The sequence below is a fragment of the Salvelinus namaycush genome, chromosome 40, assembly GCF_016432855.1.
Source record: "Salvelinus namaycush isolate Seneca chromosome 40, SaNama_1.0, whole genome shotgun sequence".
Classification (NCBI taxonomy): domain Eukaryota; kingdom Metazoa; phylum Chordata; class Actinopteri; order Salmoniformes; family Salmonidae; genus Salvelinus; species Salvelinus namaycush.
The window spans coordinates 22,378,484-22,402,020 of NC_052346.1; the positions used below are offsets into that span (position 1 = coordinate 22,378,484).

The following is a 23,537-nucleotide window of genomic DNA, read 5'->3' on the forward strand; positions in this document are numbered from 1 at the left end:
CCGGAGCGCCAGTGTAACGGATGTGAAATGGCTAGCTAGTTAGCGGGTACGCGCTAGTAGCGTTTCAATCAGTTACGTCACTTGCTCTGAAACCTAGAAGTAGTGTTGCCCCTTACTCTGCAAGGGCCGCGGCTTTTGTGGAGCGATGGGTAACGACGCTTCGTGGGTGTCAGTTGTTGATGTGTGCAGAGGGTCCCTGGTTCGCGCCCGTGTCGGTGCGAGGGGACGGTTTAAAGTTATACTGTTACACCAAGTCAAGGTCCAAAAGGCTTCTAAACAGCTTCTACGCCCAAGTCATAAGACTCCTGAACAGCTAATCAAATGGCTACCCAGACTATTTGCATTGCCCCCTCTCCGGGCCCCCTCTCTTTTATGCTGCTGCTACCTCTCTGTTATTATCTATGCATAGTCACTTTAATAACGCCACCTACATGTACATATTACCTCAATTACCTTGACTTTCGACCTCCTCCTTTTCTGCAGCAACCAGTGATCCGGGTCACGGCACCAATGTAACAGTTTAACTTTAGTCCGTCCCCTCGCCCCGACCCGGGCGCGAACCAGGGACCCTCTGCACACATCAACAACAGTCACCCACGAAGCATCGTTACCCATCGCTCCACAAAAGCCGCGGCCCTTGCAGAGCAAGGGGAACCACTACTTCAAGGTCTCAGAGCAAGTGACGTCACTGAGTGAAAGGCTATTAGCGCGCACCACCGCTAACTAGCTAGCCATTTCACATCCGTTACATAAGTAAGCATTTCACTATAATGTCTACACCTGTTGTATTCGGCGCATGTGACATAAAATTGGATTTGATCACCCATATTCATCGTACTTCTCCAATTTCAAACCAGTGTGTCTTGTTTGTAATGAGACTCTCGCTGTTTGCAAAGAGTTCAATCTGAGATGTCATTATGAATCTAAGCATGGTACGTTCAGAAGTAGATGTTCCACCCCAGACATGAAGCTGAAGTCTGATGCAGATAGGAAGGTGGGCCTAAGTAGTGAACACACCCTATGTGCTTTACAGTGGCAATTTTAGCATGTACATATTTTATTGTTATCTAACATTAATTTCAGTAGAAACCATATTTGTTTAAGCAAGTCAGCCATATCAGCTATGTTTTTTAAAAAGGAAGTAAATGAGGCCGAATTAACTGCCAGACGAGGCTACTGTGGCTGATAGCCAGGTGCAGCGGTGGTAAGGATTCACTCCATGGTGCTGAAAGGAAAGTTCAATCATTATGCTGGACTAAAATTCTGTAACAAATGGTTTATTTGAGCTGTTTTTGCCATAATATGGACTTGGTATTTTACCAAATCTTCTGTATACCACCCAGTGGCGTAGCTTCAGCCGGTGCGGTTGCACCAGGGCCCACGTCGTACATGAGCCCGGTGACGGGCCCGGATCTGCGGAGCCACAGGCCCCCTATGTAATTTTAATTCCACCCTACCATGGCCAATTATTAATTGTTGACGCGAGTCCATCACACCGATGATTTAACAAGTAGATCTTTCTTTAAATTTAGGCTATATGATAAATGATCCCACTGATGGTTTCACCAACAAAATGTTTTTTGTCACTACATGTCAGCATGATATTTTAGTGTATTGATGACAATAAATCTAATTAATTTGCTAAATAAATCATATTATTCAATACCATGTTAAGATAATGAAATGCATTCTGGGATTCATTGTGCAAATACTGTCCAAAGCGTTGTTGTTTCTGTCATTGTTTAAAGCAACAGTTGAGCTAGCTATCAAGAGACAACGGGCAAAATAAAAATAAAGAGAGAATGCCGAGAATAGAAAATTACGGATTTAAAAATCAGCAATGTATCAACACAAAAGGGGAACGCAAAAGAGCAAGGCCAGAAATGAGAAAGCAAAGGAGGTATCAAAGTAGTTAAATTAGATTCCTTTTTCAAATGCAGTTCAAGTGAAGCCATTGCTAACACAAGCAATGTAGTGGGAGCAGAAGAGGATGTAGGTTTATCATCGCCAGCAGCAGCTTTTAGCGTGTCAAGTGAGCCAAGGCCGAGCTGTTCCATCATACCAGAAGAAGCAACTTTGACAGAGGAGGATACAGGTTGTCAGGTATCGGCGGATACGACCCTGAGCATAAGCCAGGCCGGACAAGCTATCCCCAGGCCGGGCGGGGAGGAAGAGGAGCAGGGCGAGGCTAAAATCGTGGTGGCTGAGGAAACAGGTGGAAGTGGGACAGACAACCTTTTTACCTATCCAACTGACAGGGGCATTATGCAACAAATGTGGATCCAAAGGCGGTGTTTTTCCGAGTCGTATTACACCACTACAACCAAGGCTGGAATCAAATGACCACGTACATGGCTATGTTATTCGGCCAAGATAGATTGTACGTATTGTGAGTCTTGCTGGCTGTTCAGAGATCAGAGAGCCCCTTTCTTCTCTGATGCGTGGGTGAATGGAGTGAGAGATTGGCGCCATCTAACACCCAAAATAGCATGTCATGAGACATCCCAGATTCACATGGGTGCCTGTTTGGTATATGAGCAATGGAAGCTCAATGACACTATTGACGCAGAAATGGAGAGAGGCGTGCGTAACGCAGCAAATTTCTGGCGACAGGTGTTGGAGCGCATAGTTAATGTAACTCTCACACTTGCATCATGTAATTTGGCGTTCAGCTGGGGCACTGTGAAAAGCTGTAACAGGTCAACAGTGGGAATTGTCTCAGTATAATTGAACTGCTGTCATTTTACGACCCAGTTCTGAAATAACTTTTAGAACGCCCCGCAGGATCCGTTAACCATCTCAGTCCTCAAATCCAAAATGAGCTGATTTATATCTTAGCCGAGCGAGTGAAGTGTGACATTCAGGGAGAGATGCAGGAAGCCCCATTTTCTTCTATTATTATGGACACCACACCGGATGTATCCAAAGTAAACCAGTTAAGCCAAGTTAATCGCTATGAGAGAATGATAAGGGATGCAAATAATGTCGCCACAGATCTGACCATCACAGAGTTGTTTTGGGGATTTCTGGAGACTTCAACATAAAAACCTTCGGCAGCATAGAGGATAAGGGGCTGGATATTTCAACATGTCGTGGGCAGGGGTATGATGGAGCTGCTAACATGAGTGGGGTGTATTCGGGTGTGCAGGCCAGAATATCCAAAAAGGAGCCGCTTGCTGTTTATGTGCATTGCGCAGAGCATAATCTTAACCTGGCTCTCAACGACTATCAAACATGTGCCAGAGATTAAACAGTTTAACAGTATGATACTGTTGAACTGTTTTACACCTTCTTCGGGTATAACATGAAGAGATGGTCAGTGTTGAGTGGTATATTTGATTTTGCATCAGAAAATGTAACTCTAAAACGATTGTGTCCCACCCGCTGGTCATCTAGATAGGAGTCCCTTGCCGCCCTGAGATACAGATATGTGGACATATTGAAGGCCCTCACCAACATCGTGCTTTTAATAAATGGATCACTAGTCACTTTAAATAATGCCACTTTAATAATGTTTACATATCTTACAATACTCATCTCATATGTTTATGCTGTATCTTATACCATCTATTGCATCTTGCCTATGCCGCTCATCCATATATTTATATGTACATAGTCTTATTCCATCTCTTTAGATTTGTCTGTATTAGCTAGTTGTGGAATTGTTAGATTACTTGTTAGATATTACTGCAGCTGTCGGACGTGAAGCACAAGCATGTCGCTACACTCGCATTAACATCTGCTAAGCATGTGTATGTGACCCAATAACATTTGATTTGAGCATATGGTTGCTGTCACAAGAAATTATTTAAAAAAATATATGTAATTACTTGCTATTCATCACCACTACTTATCCCTGAAAGCTGAAATCCCACTGGATTCTAGCAAAGGCGGGACTTCCAACAATACCAGATCAATAATGTGGGAGTTGGCTCTAATGAGCTCGCAAATGTAATTGTTCAATTTAAATAATGTTATTGATGAAGCATACCTGTCTAGGCTATTTGAAAATTAAACTTGAAATTAACCTAAAAACGCTGCTTAATCTAAGTTTATGTAGAAAGTTGAAAATCATATCATACAGTGTAACCTGAAAAATTTAAAAACAATTACTGGCGATTCTTCACCACCAGAGGTCACTGATAGCACAAGCTGAAATCACATGGGATTTCCGCACGGCGCGGAATTTCACTCTGAACAAAGGGGAAAACAAAAATGGCTGCTCCCCCTTGTTAGCTTAGCATTTGGTGCAATGCTTAGCTTCACTTGTGCTGGAAAGTGAGACTCTGCACAACAAAAGTCCCTTCCAACAAGAGAACGGGTTTACTAAGTGACGTCTCACGTTCAACCTTTCAGCAATATTTTTTTGCGATTAACCGGAACATGCGGAAAACACAAATACACCGTTGGTCTACTCGCACCAATGAAAACGCGAGACAGAGATAATTACTAGCTTGGTCAAGCCAATATCTACTCAAATTTTAAAATCGGCTGGCCCTATGTCCACACTCGAGAAATTAATTATGACCAAGTCTACTCGCTCCTGAATGCGATAGACAGAAATAACACTACATTGGGCCCAACTAGTATTTTTCTCAGAATGTCTGCATCGGCTGGTACAAACGCCCTAGCTCATAGCATTCAGTAAATCCCCTACACACTGATTTGTGTCAGATATACAACACGAGTCAATCTCGCTACACTAGTATCTGGGTGAAAAAGAAAAACCACACACACACCATTCTCAACAATAATCCTGATTGGTGTGTGAGTAACTTGCTACACAATTCCTATGGACTGAATTCAACAGTGAGGCCTAGTTTTATCTTAGATTCCTCGCACGGGGGCATCAATATGACGTGACGTTATTGTTAATGTGATGACATGCTAATTATCGAATAATTAACTGTTTATTATTACGTGATTAAATAAATCCTGTAACAATTAACTCAGTAACCTGAAGCACCACGGGAAAAGTTTGTTTAATGAGTTACCGTTTCCCAAATTAACTCAAAGATTATATAGATTTCCCAGCAGTCACCAATTAATTCATTTCTGTCTCATTCTGAATGTCGCATAATTAGTAAATCTGCACAAACCCGGGTCTCACTAATTATTCCGTACCACACAAATTGAGTTGATAATTTTTTTTACTAACCAGTTAAATGATAACATAAGATAAATATACAAAAACAGTCTAGGTTATTGGTTAAAACTTCATACAATGGCAACAGGTCCCTAGTGGACCAACACAAGATGGAGTTTTACACACAGACAGACAGAGAGAGAGACAGAGAGACAGACAGAGAGAGAGACAGAGAGAGAGAAAGAGAGAAATTCAACACTTGGATATATTTGTAAACTATGCTTAGTTTCAGCACTAACACCTTGCCCTGAACTGCCCATGTTATGGGTAAAAAGTGTAATGCATGTATTTACGTGTTGAAGGTCTCCGTTGGGTATCTCTTTGTGGGTCGAGTTCCGCTTAGTGGGAAAGGTTTGGCCAACACCTTGTTCATTCGTCTTCAGGTGTTAGTCTCTGATTTTCCAAACGATGTCACAATGTCCTTTCTCTTAGTTGTCAGTTTCCTTGCACTCGTTCTGTGAGAGTGGGCTTCTGAGGAGGCTAATCAACCGTGTCGATGCTCCCGACGTGGGTAAGAGGGCCGTGTAGACAACCGGTAACTTGAAAAGAATAGCCGGATGGTCCTGCTTAAATTCAACTTCCTAGATACAGTACTTAGAATAGCTACTCCACCACAAACTTGATTGTTCAGAGATTTACTTTATCTTCAACCTCGTGTTGCGTTTCGGGCTTGGCTGCAGCGTGTGGTCAACTTAGTCTGATATGTAAATTCTTAACGCATGTTTTATACCCTAGAAAGGGGCGTTTCCATCTTTATGACACACTCTCTGGGTTCCCTGGGGCGTAGCTAGTTACAATGCAAGGTATTAGGATTTACTATGATCTCGTTTAGACAACTAAAATCACTCTTATCACCAAAACATTCTCTTTCATCTGCATATTTTGTACACAAAGTATGTCAACATCACATATACATTATGAAAACTCTTCAAGTTAATGTTTTCGTTATAACATCCTCAACTAACTTTTAAGAACATCATAAAATAGACATTCATTTTCATATTCCATCCATCATTGTTTCCACCATTTGGCTGATCAAATATACATGTCTCAAAGTCCATTTATTTGATGTTCTGTAGTTTTGGGCTGTAACCTCTTCCTAAGGCAAACAGACATTCCAGTCTCTCACATTAGAGAACAGAATGGAGTTGGGCTGTTGCCTTACGATGGACGTGAGGTCATAAACCCCCCCATCAATCCCTCTATACTTCTCCCCGTCTTCGGGAGGGAGAGATCTCTCTGTAGAACCGTGATCCTCTGTAACCTGATTCTCACAGGACCGTCATGACAGTCCCCCTCTGGTGGGTTCAACTAGGAAGGATCCTGCATTTTGCAACCCACCATAAGAATGACCATCGGATGTCAACAATTGTATATACACTGTGTAGGCCATTTGTTTGTGAGAATGTGATCAAATTTGGTTCATATATAGACACCATATCATTTAAAAGAGTTTGTTTAATTTAAAACTATACACAAGAGAAGATGTTACCCAGAACAAATTAATGTACAAACATATCAATTAACTTCACCAGTTACTAAATTAAATCATCAATGACTAAAACAATGAATCTAGCATTAAAAGACAATTTAATAAACACTAGTCAATTCATAGCCTGTCTATCATTAAACAAAATGTGTTTGGTAATATAAAAATAATCCACCGAAACTAATGCTGAAAACTGATCTGATACAGTGCATTCAAAAAGTATTCAACCCCCTTGACTTTTTCCACATTTTGTTACGTTACAGCATTTTTATAAAATGTATTAAATCGTTTTTCCCCTCATCAATCTACACAAAACACCCCAAAATTACAATGTAAAACCAGTTTTTTTTTGCAAACATTGTCTTAGCTGTGTGCTTAGGGTCGTTGTCCTGTTGGAAAGTGGACCAGTGTGAGGTCCTGAGAACTGTGGAGCAGGTTTTCATCAAAGATCTCTCTGTACTTTGCTCCGTTCAACTTTTCCCTCGATCCTGACTAGTCTCCCAGTCCCTGCTGTTGAAAAACATACCCACAGCATGATGCTGTCACCACCATGCTTCACTATGCTCTGACATGCACTGTCAACTGTGGGACCTTATATAGACTGGTGTGTGCCTGTTTGAATTGAATTTACCAAGTGGACTCCAATCAAGTTGTTGAAACATCACAAGGATACTTAATGGAAACAGGATGCACCTGAGAACAATTGAGTCTCCATAGTAAACGGTATGAATACTTATTTATTATTTGCACCAAAAAAATCAAAAACTGTTTTAAATTTGTCATTATGGGCTTTGTGTGTAGATTGAGGAATTTTTGTAACAAAATGTGGAAAAAGTCCAGGGGTCTGAATTCATTTCTTTTGCACTGATTGTACAAAACATTAGGAACGCCATCTTAATATTGAGTTGCAATCCCCTTTGTCCTCAGAACAGCCTCAATTCGTCAGGCCATGGACTCCACCTGGTGTGGAAAGAAACCCGCAGGGATGCTGGGCCATGATGACTCCAATGCTTCCCACAGTTGGGTCGGGTTGGCTGGGAGTGGATATCTACTCCGAATAGCTCGTTCCATCTCCTCCCACAGATGCACAATTGGATTGAGATCTGGTGACTTGGCAGGCCACTGCAGTAAACTGAATTCCCTGTCATGGTTCCCATGGAACCATTCCTGGACAAGCCTTGTGGCATGGGGCATAATCCTGCTGAAAACATCAATTTGCAGCTGGATACATTGCTGCCATAAAGGGATGCACCTGATTGGCAATGATGTTTAGACATCCTGTGGCATTAAAACGTTGCTCCACTTTTATCAAGGGGCCCAATATGTGCCATGAAAACACACCCCATGCCATCACCACCAGCCTGCAATGCTGACACACGGCATGGATGCATGCACTCGTGGTTCTCCATACCCTAGTCTTCCCATCAGCATGACACAGCAGGAACTGGGATTATCTAGACCAGTGGTTCCCAAAATGTTTATAGTCCCGTAACCCTTCAAACATTCAACCTCCAGCTGCGTACCCCCTCTAGCAACAGGGTCAGCGTGCTCTCAAATATTGTAAGCCTGTCACACACACACACACTATACATTTATTAAACATAAGAATGAGTGTGAGTTTGTCACTTCCCACGAGCCTGGTTGTGACAAAGAGCTCTTATAGGACCAGGGCACAAATAATAATAATCAATTTGGCTCTTTATTTAGCCATCTTACATATAAAACCTTACTTGCTCATTGAAAATTGTGAATAACTCACCACAGGTTAATGAGAAGGGTGTGCTTGAAAGGATGCACATAACTCTGCAATGTTGGGTTGTATTGGAGAGAGTCTCGGTCTTAAATCCTTTTCCACACACAGTCTGTGCCTGTATTTAGTTTGTATACTAGTGAGGGCCAAAAATCCACTCTCACATAGGTATGTGGTTGCAAAGGGCATCAGTGTCTTAACAGCGCGATTTGCCAAGGCAGGATACTCTGAGCGCAGCCCAATCCAGAAATTTTCACAGAACCGCTTGTTGCAATTTTGATGAGGCTCTCTTGTTCAGATATCGGTAAGTGGACTGGAGGCAGGGCATGAAAGGGATAACAACTCCAGTTTGTGTCATCCGTTTCAGGAAAGTACCTGCGTATTTGCACACCAAACTCACTCAGGTGCGTCGCTAGATCACATTTTACATTTGTCCGTAAGCTTGAGTTCATTTGCACACAAAAAAATCATACAATGATGAAAAGACCTGTGTGTTGTCCATGTTAACAAAGTTCACAATTTTCACTGTAGTGCCCAAAACGTCTTTCAAGCTGTTAGGCATTCCCTTGGCAGCAAGAGCCTCTCGGTGGATGCTGCAGTGTACCCAAGTAGTGTCGGGAGCAACTGCTTGCACGCGCGTTACCACTCCACTATGTCTCCCTGTCATGGCTTTCGCGCCATCAGTACAGATACCAACACATCTTGACCACTAAAGTCCATTTGATGTCACAAAGTTGTCCAGTACTTTTTAAAGATATCCTGTTGTTCTGGTTTCCAGTGGTTTGCAGAAGAGGATGTCTTCCTTAATTGACCCGCCAAAAACGTAACAGACATATACCAGGAGCTGTGCCAGGCCCGCCACGTCTGTTGACTCATCCAGCTGAATTCACTGGCTTGTATGCGAAGCAGTAATTGTTTCAAAACATCTGCCATGTCACTGATGCGTCATGAAACGGTATACTTTTTGGGGCATTTTCCACCAGCATTGTCCCAGCCATATCTGCGGAAGCAGGAAAAATTAAGTACTCCACCATAGTATGGAGCTTGCCTGTCCTAGCCACTCGGTAGCTCACCATATAAGACCCTTCTAGCCCCTTCTTATTAATGGTATCTGCTGCTTTTATACATGTCTTACTACTCGAAAGTAGTCTCAACTCTCGCTCAAAAAACTCCTGTGGCTTATTTTTCAAATTGGCATGTTTTGTTTCTAAATGTCTGCGCAAGAGTGAAGGTTTCATCGAGTTGTGAGATATAAACACACTGTGGATGAGGAAAGGCACTATTCCCAATATAAGTGAACCCCAAATCAATGTAGTTCTCATATTTGCACCTCTTCGATGGTCCAACATCCGTCTGTTGCTCGGTGCTTTCCCGGGTAAAGGGGCAGTAGCTCTTCGGCTGCATCAGAATCACAACTGTCAGTGTCCATGCTAGCTGGGCTAACAACAAACGTAGAATTAGCATTGGATGTGCTCGTGGAAGCAGAACAGCTTGTGCCGTCGACAGGTGCAGTACTGCTGGTAGTACCAGTAGAGCTGGTATGTGTCTCTATTGACGCAGGCTAAAAAAACACAGCAAAACTGACAAGATGTACACTGATCAGTAAAGAGAGGCTAACATTCTATGACGCTCCCTTTCCTCTGCACAGTTCTCTCACAGTGAGAAACAATAGGATTACAATAGAGTGTTCTACACTTTCTTCATTTGATCCAATTCAACATTGCCAATTATTTTATGAGATGAGAATTAAGTGGAGTGACTAATCTCAGCTGGTCTGAGAAAACTGATAAGTCTTCTCTCAAGTGTGTAGACGTTGGTGTATTTTTACATTGCCCAATCGGGAGAAGCTCTTGCCACAGTAAGAGCAGAAGAAAGGCTTCTCTCCTGTGTGTGTTCTCTGATGACCATTTAGCTCAGCTGATGATTTAAAACATTTTCCACAGTCAGAGCAGTAGTAAGGCTTCTCTCCTGTGTGTATACGTTCATGTCGTTTTAGGTGGCTCGATTGAGAGAAACTCGCCCTACAGTCAGAGCAGAAGTAAGGCTTCTCTCCTGTGTGTGTTCTCTGATGAACTTTTAGTTCAGTTGATGTTGTGAAGCATTTTCCACAGTCAGAGCAGGAGCAAGGCTTCTCTCCGGTGTGTGTTCTCTGATGAACTTTTAGCTCAGTTGATGTTGTGAAGCATTTTCCACAGTCAGAGCAGGAGTATGGCTTCTCTCCTGTATGTATACGTTTGTGTGTTTTAAAGTGGCCCAGGTGAGAGAAACTATTTCCACACTCAGAGCAGGAGTAAGGCTTCTCTCCTGTGTGTGTTCTCTGGTGAACTTTTAGCTGAGACGATTGTGTGAAGCATTTTCCACAGACAGAGCATGAGTAAGGCTTCTCTCCTGTGTGTATACGTTCATGTTGTTTTAGGTGGCTTGAGTGAGCGAAACTCTTCCAGCAGTCAGAGCAGGAGTAAGGCTTCTCCCCTGTGTGTATACGTTCATGTTGTTTTAGATGTCCTCGTACAGAGAAACTATTTCCACAGACAGAGCAGGAGTAAGGCTTCTCTCCTGTGTGTATATGTTCATGTTGTTTTAGGTGGCTCGATTGAGAGAAACTCTTCCTACAGTCAGAGCAGGAGTAAGGCTTCTCTCCTGTGTGTACTCTCTGATGAACTGTCATAGCCCTTGATGTTGTGAAATTCTTCCCACAGTCAGTGCAGAAATGCAGATTCTCTCCTGTATGTATTTTTAGGTGTATTTTCAGCTTTGATAGAATTGGGAAAATCTCCTCACAATGTGGGCAGTGGTGAGACCTCTTAGCTCTGTGATCTTCCTGCTGTTGCTTTCTGGATGTAGAGAATGTCTCAACATGATCTCCTGAGTGAACATCAGAAGAACCAGTCAGTTGGTGTGATATACAGTACCAGTTAAACGTTTGAACACACCTACTCAAGGGTTTTCTTAATTTTTTTACTATTTTCTACATGGAATAATAAGTGAAAACATCAAAACTATGGAATAACACATATGGAATCATGTAGTAACCAAAAAAAAGTGTTAAATCAAAATAGCTTGTATTTTAGATTCTTCAAAGTAGCCACCACTTGCCTTGACAGCTCACACAACATTCCATTGGAACACAGGAGTGATGGTTGCTGATAATGGGCCTCTGTACTAGAGGTCGACCGATTAATCGCAATGGCCAATTAATTAGGGCCGATTTCAAGTTTTCATAACAATCGGTAATCTGTATTTTTTTTTTTTTTTACACCTATATTTAACTAGGCAAGTCAGTTAAGAACACATTCTTATTTTCAATGACGGCCTAGGAACGGTGGGTTAACTGCCTTGTTCAGGGGCAGAACGACATATTTTTACCTTGTCAGCTCGGGGATTCATGTTTGCAACCTTCCGGTTACTAGTCCAATGCTCTAACCACCTGCCTTACATTGCACTCCACGAGGAGCCTGCGTAGCAGGCTGACTACCTGTTATGCGAGGGCAGCAAGAAGCCAAGGTAAGTTGCTAGCTAGCATTAAACTTATCTTATAAAAACAATCAATCTTCACATAATCACTAGTTAAAAACACATGGTTGATGATATTACTAGTTTATCTAGTGTGTCCTGCGTTGCATATAATCGATGCGGTGCCTGTTAATTTCTCATTGAATCACAGCCTACTTCGACAAACGGGTGATAATTTAACAAGCGCATTTGCAAAAAAAGCACTGTCGTGTACCTAACCATCAATCAATGCATTTCTTTAAAATCAATACTCAAGTATAGATTTTTTAACCTGCATATTTAGTTAATATTGCCTGCTAACATGAATTTCTTATAACTAGTGAAATTGTGTCACTTCTCTTGCGTTCCGTGCAAGCAGTCAGGGTATATGCAGCAGTTTGGGCCGCCTGGCTCATTGAGAACTGTGTGAAGTCCATTTATTCCTAACAAAGGCCGTAATTAATTTGCCAGAACTGTACATAACTATGACATAACATTGAAGGTTGTACAATGTAACAGCAATATTTAGACTTAGGGATGCCATCCGTTAGATAAAATAAGGAACGGTTCCGTATTTCACTGAAAGAAAAAACGTCTTGTTTTCGAAATGATAGTTTCCGGATTCGACCATTTTAAATGACCAAAGGCTCGTATTTCTGTGTGTTAACTTGTTATAATTAAGTCTATGATTTGATAGAGCAGTCTGACTGAGCGATGGTAGGCTCCAGCAGGCTCGTAAGCATTCATTCAAACAGCACTTTCGTGCGTTTGCCAGCAGCTCTTTGCAATGCTTCAAGCATTGAGCTGTTTATGACTTCAAACATATCAACTCCCGAGATTAGGCTGGTGTAACCGATGTGAAATGGCTAGCTAGTTAGCGGGGTGCGCGCTAATAGCGTTTCAAACGTCACTCGCTCTGAGACTTGGAGTAGTTGTTCCCCTTGCTCTGCATGGGTAACACTGCTGTTGTCGATGTGTTCCTGGTTCGAGCCCAGGTAGGAGCGAGGAGAGGGACGGAAGCTATACTGTTACACTGGCAATACTAAAGTGCCTATAAGAACATCCAATAGTCAAAGGTATATGAAATACAAATGGTATAGAGAGAAATAGTCCTATAATTCCTATAATACCTACAACCTAAAACTTCTTACCTGGGAATATTGAAGACTCGTGTTAAAAGGAACCACCAGCTTTCATATGTTCTCATGTTCTAAGCAAGGAACATAAACGTTAGCTTTTTTACATGGCACATATTGCACTTTTACTTTCTTCTCCAACACTTTGTTTTTCCATTATTTAAACCAAATTGAACATGTTTCATTTTATTTGAGGCTAAATTGATTTTATTTATGTACTATATTAAGTTAAAATAAGTGTTAATTCAGTATTGTTGTAATTGTCATTACAAAAAATTATTTTATATATATTTTTATGTATTATTATTATTATTTTTTTTTTAATCGTTATCGGCCTTTTTTGGTCCTCCAATAATCGGTATTGAAAAATCATAATCGGTCGACCTCTACTCTGTACACCTATGTAGATATTCCATGAAAAAAAATAATTTCCAAAAAAAGCAGTTTCCAGCTACAATAGTCATTTGCAACATTAACAATATGTCTACACTGTATTTCTGATAAACTTTATATTTTCTTTCAAAACAAGGACATTTCTAAGTGATCCCAAACTTTTGAACGGTAGTGTATGTATTCATATCAGTAGGCTGAACAACACAAAAGGGGAATAAAACTACTCTAAGTGGGTAAGAGTTGAAAGCTAAAAGGGGGCGTGTCATCCTCCACTCACTATCACAAGGGTTAGTAATGTTAGACAATTTCCAGTCATCTGGTGATTTTCAGTACCTATACTGTTCTCTTTGAAGTAGAAAGAATCGATATGAGGTTAAATATTAGACATGTGTAAGCAGAATGAAGGCTGAGCCCATGTGAATGTACAGAGCTGAATCAACATCGAGTTAACCATTAGACATGTAAAAAACAGAACGTAAGCAGAATCCGTGTGGATGAGGCAAGGTAGACCAACACAGACTGGTCTGGGCCATATCTGATCTTGTGAAGGCTACTGGACATGCACATGGGTTAATCATACATAGACAACATCGGCCTGAACTTGTGAAGAACTTTGGAAAGGAACATTAGCTAATCAGTTATAGGCACCATTAGACCTGCAGTACGAGTGTGCATGTCTGTGTGTCACGCAACCAATAGAATCTATGCCCTAATGTCTGAGCCAATAAGAAAGGCAGCAATATTGGGGAGGCCAAGGCTAGAAGGTATTAATTATTTAGATAAAGTGTAGTGACAATGTTATGTAAGGGTAAAACTGTATAAAAGCTGAGTACTGAGAATGGAGAATCAGTTATTCCATGGAATTGCTCGGCTTTGTTACTTTTGTAGTAAAGTCTATTTGAATTCACAAGCTCCGGTATCTGAGAAATATTTTATTCAATATTTCCACGACAGTAACTACACAGACACATTTCATAAATAAATAAAAAAACACTGCAGTTTGCCTACTTCACTTCTTTAGTCTGCTCTCTGATCACTCCAGATAGACCAGTGAATAAAACACATGTTGGCAATACTGGTGTCAAACCATGCAAGTCTGAGTAGCATGAAATAACATCTACCTTCTCATTGAAACAGTTCTACTGCAATTTTTCATACACAGTGGGAAGTTGGAATGAATAACACAAACTTAGTGAGATAAAACCTGCTCTTACCATGAGAAACAGATGTCCCAATCTTCTCCTCCTCTTCTTCATCTTTAATGTTGACATCCAGCTCCAGTGTTTGACTGCAGTCTTCCAGCTTCACTGCTGCCATCTCTGGATCCTGCAGTGCAAACTGGGCTCCACTGTCACAATCAGGACCCAGTGACTGTAGGTTTGGACTCACTGTGGAAGGAGAAAGGCAGGCTAAGTTTGTCCTCACTATTCTCATACTTCATTATAGTCTGCCTGTAGTAACAATGAGAAACAGACACCAAAAGTTAATCTTTACAGTTCCGGCACTTTCTTTATTCTCTAAAAATATATTATATTTCTTCTTGTTCAATTATCGAATTTAGTGCTCGACTTGAACTGAAATAGGTGCCGATACTCATTTTGGGTGACGGCACTGTTTATATTTAGGTACAGGAGCTCCACAATACTTTTGAGCTAATATTCTATAAAAGAAACGAGCAGAAGCAGTAGAAATTTGAGGTACTGGTACTCAGCTCCGTTGAGCTCCTGTCCAAGTCAAGCACTGATCTCATTTCAATAGATCAGGTAGCTAAGAATTGACAAAACATTAATTAATTCAAATTAGACAAAGTACACACTTCAAAAATAGGCTACACAACGTAAATGCAATTAATCTATAGTAGATTAAATTCACATAAATGCATAAATGACAACAAAGCGTTTAGTACAAGGTTACAGTATGTTTATGGCACTATACTATTTTCCTGAATAACCTTGTCTTCACTATCATTTCAAATAAAAAACTAATAGTATTTCTGTTCACACCATAGTAACATTTATAGATAAAGATAGAAATAGCTTAATGTGTCTGAATATTAGTACACATGTAGAAAACTGATAATCATTACATTCTTATGGCTGCAGGGGCAGTTTTGATTAGCTTGGATGAAAAGGTGCCCAGAGTAAACTGCCTGCTCCTCAGTCCCAGTTGCTAATATATGCATATTATTAGTCTATTTGGATAGAAAACACTCTGAAGTTTCTAAAACAGTTGAATGATGTCTGTGAGTATAACAGAACTCATATGGCAGGCAAAAACCTGAGAAAAAATCCAACCAGGAAGTGGGAAATCTGAGGTTTGTAGTTTTTCAACTCTTTGCCTAACCAAGATACAGTGGAAATGTGGTCATATTGCACTTCATAACGCTTACACTAGATGTCAACAGTCTTTAGAACCTTGTCTGATGCTTCTACTGTGAAGTGGGGCCGAATGAGAGGGGATTGAGTAAGGTCTACGATGACCTGAACATGTGCGTTCATGTGAGAGCGAGCTCTGTTCTATCGCATTTCTGAAGACAAAGGAATTCTCCGGTTGGAACATTATTGAAGATTTATGTTAAAAACATCCTAAAGATTGATTCAATACATCGTTTGACATGTTTCTACTGACTGTTACGGAACTCTTTGACATTTCGTCTGCTTTTAGTGAACGCACTTTGTGACTTTGGATTTGTTTACCAAACGCGCTAACAAAAGTAGCTATTTGGACATAAATTATGGATATTACAGAACAATTCCTGGGAGTGCATTCTGATGAAGATCATTAAAGGTAAGTGAATATTTATAATGTTATTTCTGACTTCTGTTGACTGCACAATATGGCGGGTACCTGTATGGATTGATTGGGCTCTGAGCGCCGACCTCAGATTATTGCATGGTTTGCCTTTTTGAAATCTGACACAGCGGTTGCATTAAGGAGAAGTGGATCTAAAAGTCCATGTATTACACTTGATCTTTGATCAAAGTTTATTATGAGTATTTCTGGAAATTGATGTGGCTCTCTGCAAAATCACCAGACTTTTTGGAACTACTGAACATAAAGCGCCAATGTATACCGAGATTTTTTAATATAAATATGAACTTTACCGTACAAAACATACATGTATTGTGTAACATGAAGTCCTATGAGTGTCATCTGATGAAGATCATCAAAGGTTAGTGATTAATCTTCTCTCTATTTCTGCTTATTGTGACTCCTGTCTTTGGCTGGAAAAATGGCTGTGTTTTGGCAGTGACCTAACATAATCGTTTGTGGTGCTTTCGCTGTAAAGCCTTTTTGAAATCGGACACTGTGGTGGGATTAACAACAAGTTTATCTTTAAAATGGTGTAAAATACTTGTATGTTTGAGGAATTTTAATTATGAGATTTCTGTTGTTTGAATTTGGCGCCCTGCACTTTCACTGGCTGTTGCAGCCCTAAGAAGTTTTAAGCTTCAAAACTGTATTGCGACCGTGAAATTGTCTATCTGCACGCGCATTTTAGTTCGTTGACGCAGACCGAGTCGGCGCCGCCATTTTACCAGCTCGTGAATTTTACACAAAACCAATAACATGCTAAACGAACTCAGAAATCTCAAATAAATGGATTCTTTATTAAATGACCTTGAGGAAATTATGTACATCCATTCAGACAAACCCAAAGTGTCTAGCTATGTGAATATCTATGTGTATCACGTTCACTCGGTTTGACACAAAAATAACAACCCTTTACCAAACGTGATAATACCTTAACGGATGTTACCTAGCATGGAATGACATGTTCTTTCGAAATTAAAAAGTTTAAACGTGCTATTACATACCTGTAGTAATACATAGAAACGGACACAAGGGTTATCTTATTAACATAACAGTTCTTGCACTTTCTTGATTCTGAAGACTGGTGCGTGCCTGTCTGGAACTTCCTGTTCCCCCACTACCACAGTGCATCCACAGGTAGAACAATGAGACAGATATTTCACCGGATGTATAAATGTGAAGCATCCGCTTAGCGTTTCCACTCACTGCCAAACTAAATTCTGTTATGAACTGAGTGGACTACGTTTTGTAGACATTACCCTTTGCAGAAGTTTATTTTTTATATATTATTTAAATAAATTGCTTTGTTTAGAAGGAACGCAAAGGTGACTTGAGTTATTGCACACGGGCGCTTCACAGAGGTGGTGTTCCCTAACAGAAATATGCAGATGTGTGCTAGAACACACTAATAGGATCTCGTTACCTTGTGCTTGGCTCTGCCCGCTATGCCCCAGAACAGACTATGGGAGGCGCACAGTACTACATAGAGCCATGACTACATGGAACTCTATTCCACAAGTATTCAGAAAAATTTGATTTAAAAAAACAGCAGCAGCTAATGGGGATCCATAATAAATATTCACAGAGGAGGCGTTCCCTAATAGAAATATGCAGATGTGTGCTAGGACGTGCCAATAGGATCTCGCTAGCTTGTGCTTGGCTCTGCCCACTATGACTCATCTCTTCCCATTGGAAACGACCGGTTTAGTTATAAAAAATAAGGTGCAACCCTCTGTGCTTTCAGGAATTATTATGTCCCTACCCCATTATATGAGAAGAGCGGTACTTTAAAAATAAATTTCCACTATTTGCAATGTAAAAATCCTAATAAAAGCAATCAGAGTAATTACATTTGGATTCCTCTGTAATTGTCATGCCTCCTAAAAAACGTAATGTGAAAACGTGCCTGATATTCTAAGAATTGATTCATGTTGGGCCGTCCCGGGTTTATGCAACATTGTAGCCTATTTAGACCAAGGCGTGACCATTACTGTGGTGAGAGAGAAGCACGCCTGTATCTCTCACAGAACTAAAATGAGATTCACTTTCTATGATCTCTCTCCCTCTCTGTGCTGTTATAGACATGAGCCGGCAACTCATCTCTCCAGCATTGCACTTCATCATTTATTTCCTACAATATTTCTAATACAAATCGCTAGAAAACACAGGTTGTAAAGCAAATAGATCCTGCTGAATAGAACATACTAATCTGTCTGTTACCAAGTTATCAACTTCCAAATAGGCCTATTGAGCGAACAGCATAGTTTTACAAAGTAAAGGAAGAGAGAGAAGCTTTTGGCTGGTGAGTGAGCTGCACATTATTGGGTGAGTCAGTGAAACTGGAAAGCTTGTTTAGCCTCTAACGAGTCACAAACCCGGATCCGGGATCCCCCCCATCAAAAAAGCTGACTAGCATAGCCTAGCCTAAAGCCACAGGGATATCATATAATAAAATGTTCATGAAATCACAAGTCCAAGACACCAAATGAAAGATACACATCTTGTGAATCCAGCCATCATTTCTGATTTTTAAAATGTTTTACAGGGAAGACACAATATGTATTTCTATTAGCTAACCACCATAGCAAAAGACACAACTTTTTTTCCCCACCATTTTTCCCCTGCATAGGTAGCTATCACAAATTCGACGAAATAAAGATATAAATAGTCACTAACCAAGAAACAACTTCATCAGATGAGTCTGATAACAGATTTATTGTATAGCATATGTTTTGTTAGAAAAATGTGCATATTTCAGGTATAAATCACAGTTCTACATTGCAGCTGCAATCTGAAATAGCGCCGAAGCAGCCAGAATAATTACAGAGACCAACGTCAAATACCTAAATACTCATCATAAAACATTTCTGAAAAATATATGGTGTACAGCAAATGAAAGACAAACATCTTGTGAATCCAGCCAATATTTCCGATTTTTTAAGTGTTTTACAGCGAAAACACAATATAGCATTATATTAGCTTACCACAATAGCCAGAAACACAAGCCATTTACCAGCAGCAAAGGTTAGCGATCGTAACAAACCAGCAAAAGATATATAATTTTTGACTAACCTTCATAAACTTCATCAGATGACAGTCCTGTAACATCATATTACACAATGCATATAGGGTTTGTTCGAAAATGTGCATATGTAGCGGCACAAATCGTGGTTATACAATGTCAATAGTAGCCAAACTTCAAGCAATCTGTCCGGCGCCATCTTGGAGAGGCACCTAATCTAATCAATAACTAATCGTAAACTTGACAAAAAAAATACAGGTTGGACAGCAAATGAAAGATACATTAGTTCTTAATGCAACCGCTGTGTTAGATTTTTAAAATTAACGTTACTACGACATACAGCGTGCGTTACAGCGAGACCGTGCCGAAATTAATGGCGGAATTATTGTTTAACATTTTTCAACATAAATACGAATTAACAGCATAAAGACTTCTTACTATTTGTTGAGCTTCCATCAGAATCTTGGGCAAGGTGTCCTTTGTCCATAATAATCGTTGCTCGGCTGTAGAATGTCGTCTTCAACCGTGTAATTAGCAGCAAACATTAGCTATGTGGCCCAGACATGCCCAACTCTTCAAAACGCAGGACAAAGAAAATTCCGAAAATCGCAATATACTCATATAAACTGATATAACTCGGTTTAAAATAACTACGTTATGATGTTTCTAACACCTATATCGAATAAAATCAGAGCCGGATATATCTAACGCCGATAACGTGAGCTTCTCAGAATGCCATCCTGAGGTCTGTCTTGCGTCATGGCGAACGATGAAAAGGGTGCACCCCTCGTGCCAAGCCTATTTATACTGCCTCAGATCTACCTAGCAACACCATTTCAATTCTCAACGCTTGCTGACATCTAGGGGAAATCGTATGCAGTGCTTGTCGACCAATAGAATAATTGCAAATTATTTAACTGACCCAGGAACAGAGTTCCCAATTTCAGATTTCTCACTTCCTGACAGGAAGATTGCTCCAACTCGAGTTCTGTTTTACTCACAGATATAATTCAAACGGTTTTAGAAACTAGAGTGTTTTCTGTCCAATAGTAATAATAATATGCATATTGTACGAGCAAGAATTGAGTACGAGGCAGTTTAATTTGGGAACGAAATTTTTACAAAGTCGAAATGGCCCCCCCTATTGACAAGAAGTTAGGACTATAACTTCCTCCTCATATTGTACAATGTGTTTCTCCTCACACCTGCCCTAGGCTATTGATGGATTAGCGACACGGTCATTTTTATTGACCTCAGAGTCTCAGTTTGTCAGTGTCAAAGCAGTCTGTCATTTTGGTCATTTGTGAGGTATTAAAAAAGATTCTGCAAAAGTCTCCAGTCATCTAAAATTATGTAGAACTGCATGAAATCCGTTTATAAAAGGCCACATTTTTCCAGGACTCCAGGCTACAATAAATGTACTCCATGTGTGCAAATTCTGCAAGCGGCTCCACACCACTGCTCTATGCCAGTACGCTAAAGCCATGATAATGCATGCAATGCTTTATTAAAAAGGTATTTTATTTCATGTGTTCTGGTACCTCAGAGCCCCCCAGGTCACCACCCTCTTGGATTCACTTCTGGTTCCATCACCTCCCAATTTACAAATGAAGCACTGGAGAAGTGGGTAGCTGCCGCTGCCTCCTCCAGGACACATCTCCTTTACATAGAGTTATTCATGCTGTTGATTGTGGCATCTGGAATGTTGTCCCACTCCTCTTCAAAGGCTGTGTGAAATTCCTGGATATAGGAGGGAACTGGAATAAGCTGTCGTACACGTCGCTCCAGACCATCCCGAACATGCTCAAAGGGTGACATGTCTGGTGAGTACGCAGGCCATGGAATTGGGACATGTTCAGCATTTTCAATTGTGTACAGAGTCTTGCGACATGGGGCTGTGCATTGTCATGATGAAACATGAGGTGATGGCGGCGGATGAATGGCAGGACAATGGCCCTCAGGATCTTGTCATGTATTGAACACTAATCAAACGTCAGTGAGTACCAGATTGAAAGCCCCCTAAGCATGTCCAGATGGGCTCCCAATATATATTTAAGGACAAACTTCTAGGTCCACTTTTGGATATGTACAGTGTATTGGGGTATGATATGCTCTCGAGCTCAGACACAGACAATAAACATCCCCCTGAGATTGTTGCAATACAATTGGATAATGAGAACATGTATCACCCTTGTTAAGCCCCACAAATTTGACCCCAATACCTCAGACCTGTGTGTTAAATGTAACACGCATTTAGGCACCTTGTATCATTGCCTGGAGGAATGTGCTGAGATACAAACGTTTTGGAGCTCAGTACTGCGCTATATCTCTGAGATGACCTCTACCCCAATACCACTAATCCCTAAACTATGCCTCCTAAATCTTTACCCAGAGAATATCTCTTTACATAGGAGCGAAAAGAAAATGTTTGACCTCTGGCTATTACAAGCTAGACGTTCAATTGCTCTCCACTGGAAGTATGTCAGTTCCCCCTCACTTGGTCATTGGTAAAAATAATTAACATCAAGTCTGACTCTTGAATAATCTATTTATATAGTGAAAAAGAAAGCCCCAGAGTTTCATAATATTTGAGATCCGTTTTGTGAGTTTTTCCAAACCGGTGATATTCTAGAATCATTGGAACTGTAAATCCTCGATTTTTATTGGCTCTAGTTCTTAGAGGTATCTGCTTTATCTGCATATTACACGTTTTATTTGGAAATGTTTTGGTTTCCTTCCCCAGATCTGTGCCTCAACATAATCCTTTCATGGAGCTCTACGGACAATTCCTTCCACCTCATGGCTTGGTTTTTACTCTGACATGCACTGACAAATGTGGGACCTTATATAGACAGGTGTGTGCCTTTCTAAATCATGTCCAATCAATTGAATTTACCACAGGTTGACAACAACCAAGCTGTAGAAACATATCTAATGGAAACAGGATGCACCTGAGCTCAATGTCAAGTCTCATAGCAAAGGGCCTGAATACTTATGTAAATAAAGGTATTTCTGTTTTGAATTTTTAATACATGTACAAACATTTCTAAAAAAACTGTTTCCTTTGTGAGGAACATTGATTAATATTTTTTTATTAATCAATTTTAGAATAAGGCTGTAACGTAACAAAATGTGGAAAAAGCCAAGGGGTCTGAATACTTTCCGAATGCACTGTGTGTATTCATATCAGAAGGCTGTGCAATACAAAAGGGGAATAAATATTTTCTAAAAGTGGGTAAGATGGGGAGTGTCATCCTACCACTCACTATCACAAGGGTTAGTAACTCCACAGGCTCATTTCATATAACTTTAAACACTACTTCAATTACTTAGTGATCACTCCAGATAGCCCAGTGAGTAAAACGAATTCTGGCAATACTGGTGTCAAACCATGCAAGTGTCAGTAGCATGAAATAACATCTACCTTCTCATTGAAACAGTTCATCATGAAACAGTTTCTACTGCAACTTTCATACACAGTGGGAATTTGGAATGAATAGCACAAACTTAGTGAGATAAAACCTGCTCTTACCATGAGAAACAGATTTCCCAATCTTCTCCTCCTCTTCTTCATCTTTAATGTTGACATTCAGCTCCAGTGTTTGACTGCAGTCTTCCAGCTTCACTGATGCCATCTCTGGATCCTGCGGTGCAAACTGGGCCTCGCGGTCACAATCAGGACCCAGTGACTGTATGCTTGGACTCCGTGTGGAAGGAGAGAGGCAGGCTGGGTTTGTCCTCACTGTTGATGTTTCCGCCCTCAGACTTAATCTGAGTTGGCCTGAAGTAATAAAGAGAAACGGATACAAAAGTTAGTCTTGACAGTTCTGGCACTTTCTTTATTCTCTAAAAATATTGTTTCAATTTAGGTGCAGGAGCACCACAATACTGTTGAGCTAATATTCTATAAGAGGAACATGAGCTCAAACAGTAGACATTTGAGGTGCCGGTACTCAGCTCCGGTGAGCTCCTGTCCAAGTCAAGCACTGATCTCATTTCAATAGATCTGGTAGCTAAACATTGACAACAAAACATGAATTAATTCACATTAGACAAAGTATACACTTTAAATCAGGCTACACAATTTAAGTGCACTTAATCTATAGTAGATTTCCTGAATTCACATAAATGACTCAAAAAACATTTAGTACAAGGTTGCAGTATGTTGTAGGCAGCACTATGTACTATTTTCCTTAATAACCTCGTCTTCGGTGTATTATTTCAATCAAAACCAATAGTATATCTGTTCACACCATAGTAACATTTATAGATAAAGATAGAAACAACGTAATGGT

The 23,537-nt window shown here is 40.4% G+C and overlaps 1 protein-coding gene across 1 annotated transcript; it reads right to left on the reverse strand.

Moving 5' to 3' along the window:
• Positions 1–9,771: 9,771 nt before the first annotated feature.
• Positions 9,772–22,787, reverse strand: LOC120033652 (gastrula zinc finger protein XlCGF17.1-like; the record flags this gene model as incomplete). The annotated part of the gene is made up of 2 exons (XM_038980086.1): positions 9,772–11,250; positions 22,775–22,787. Coding segments are annotated over 2 exons (1,080 nt in total), but the record flags the coding sequence as incomplete, so codon positions are not given.
• Positions 22,788–23,537: the final 750 nt, after the last annotated feature.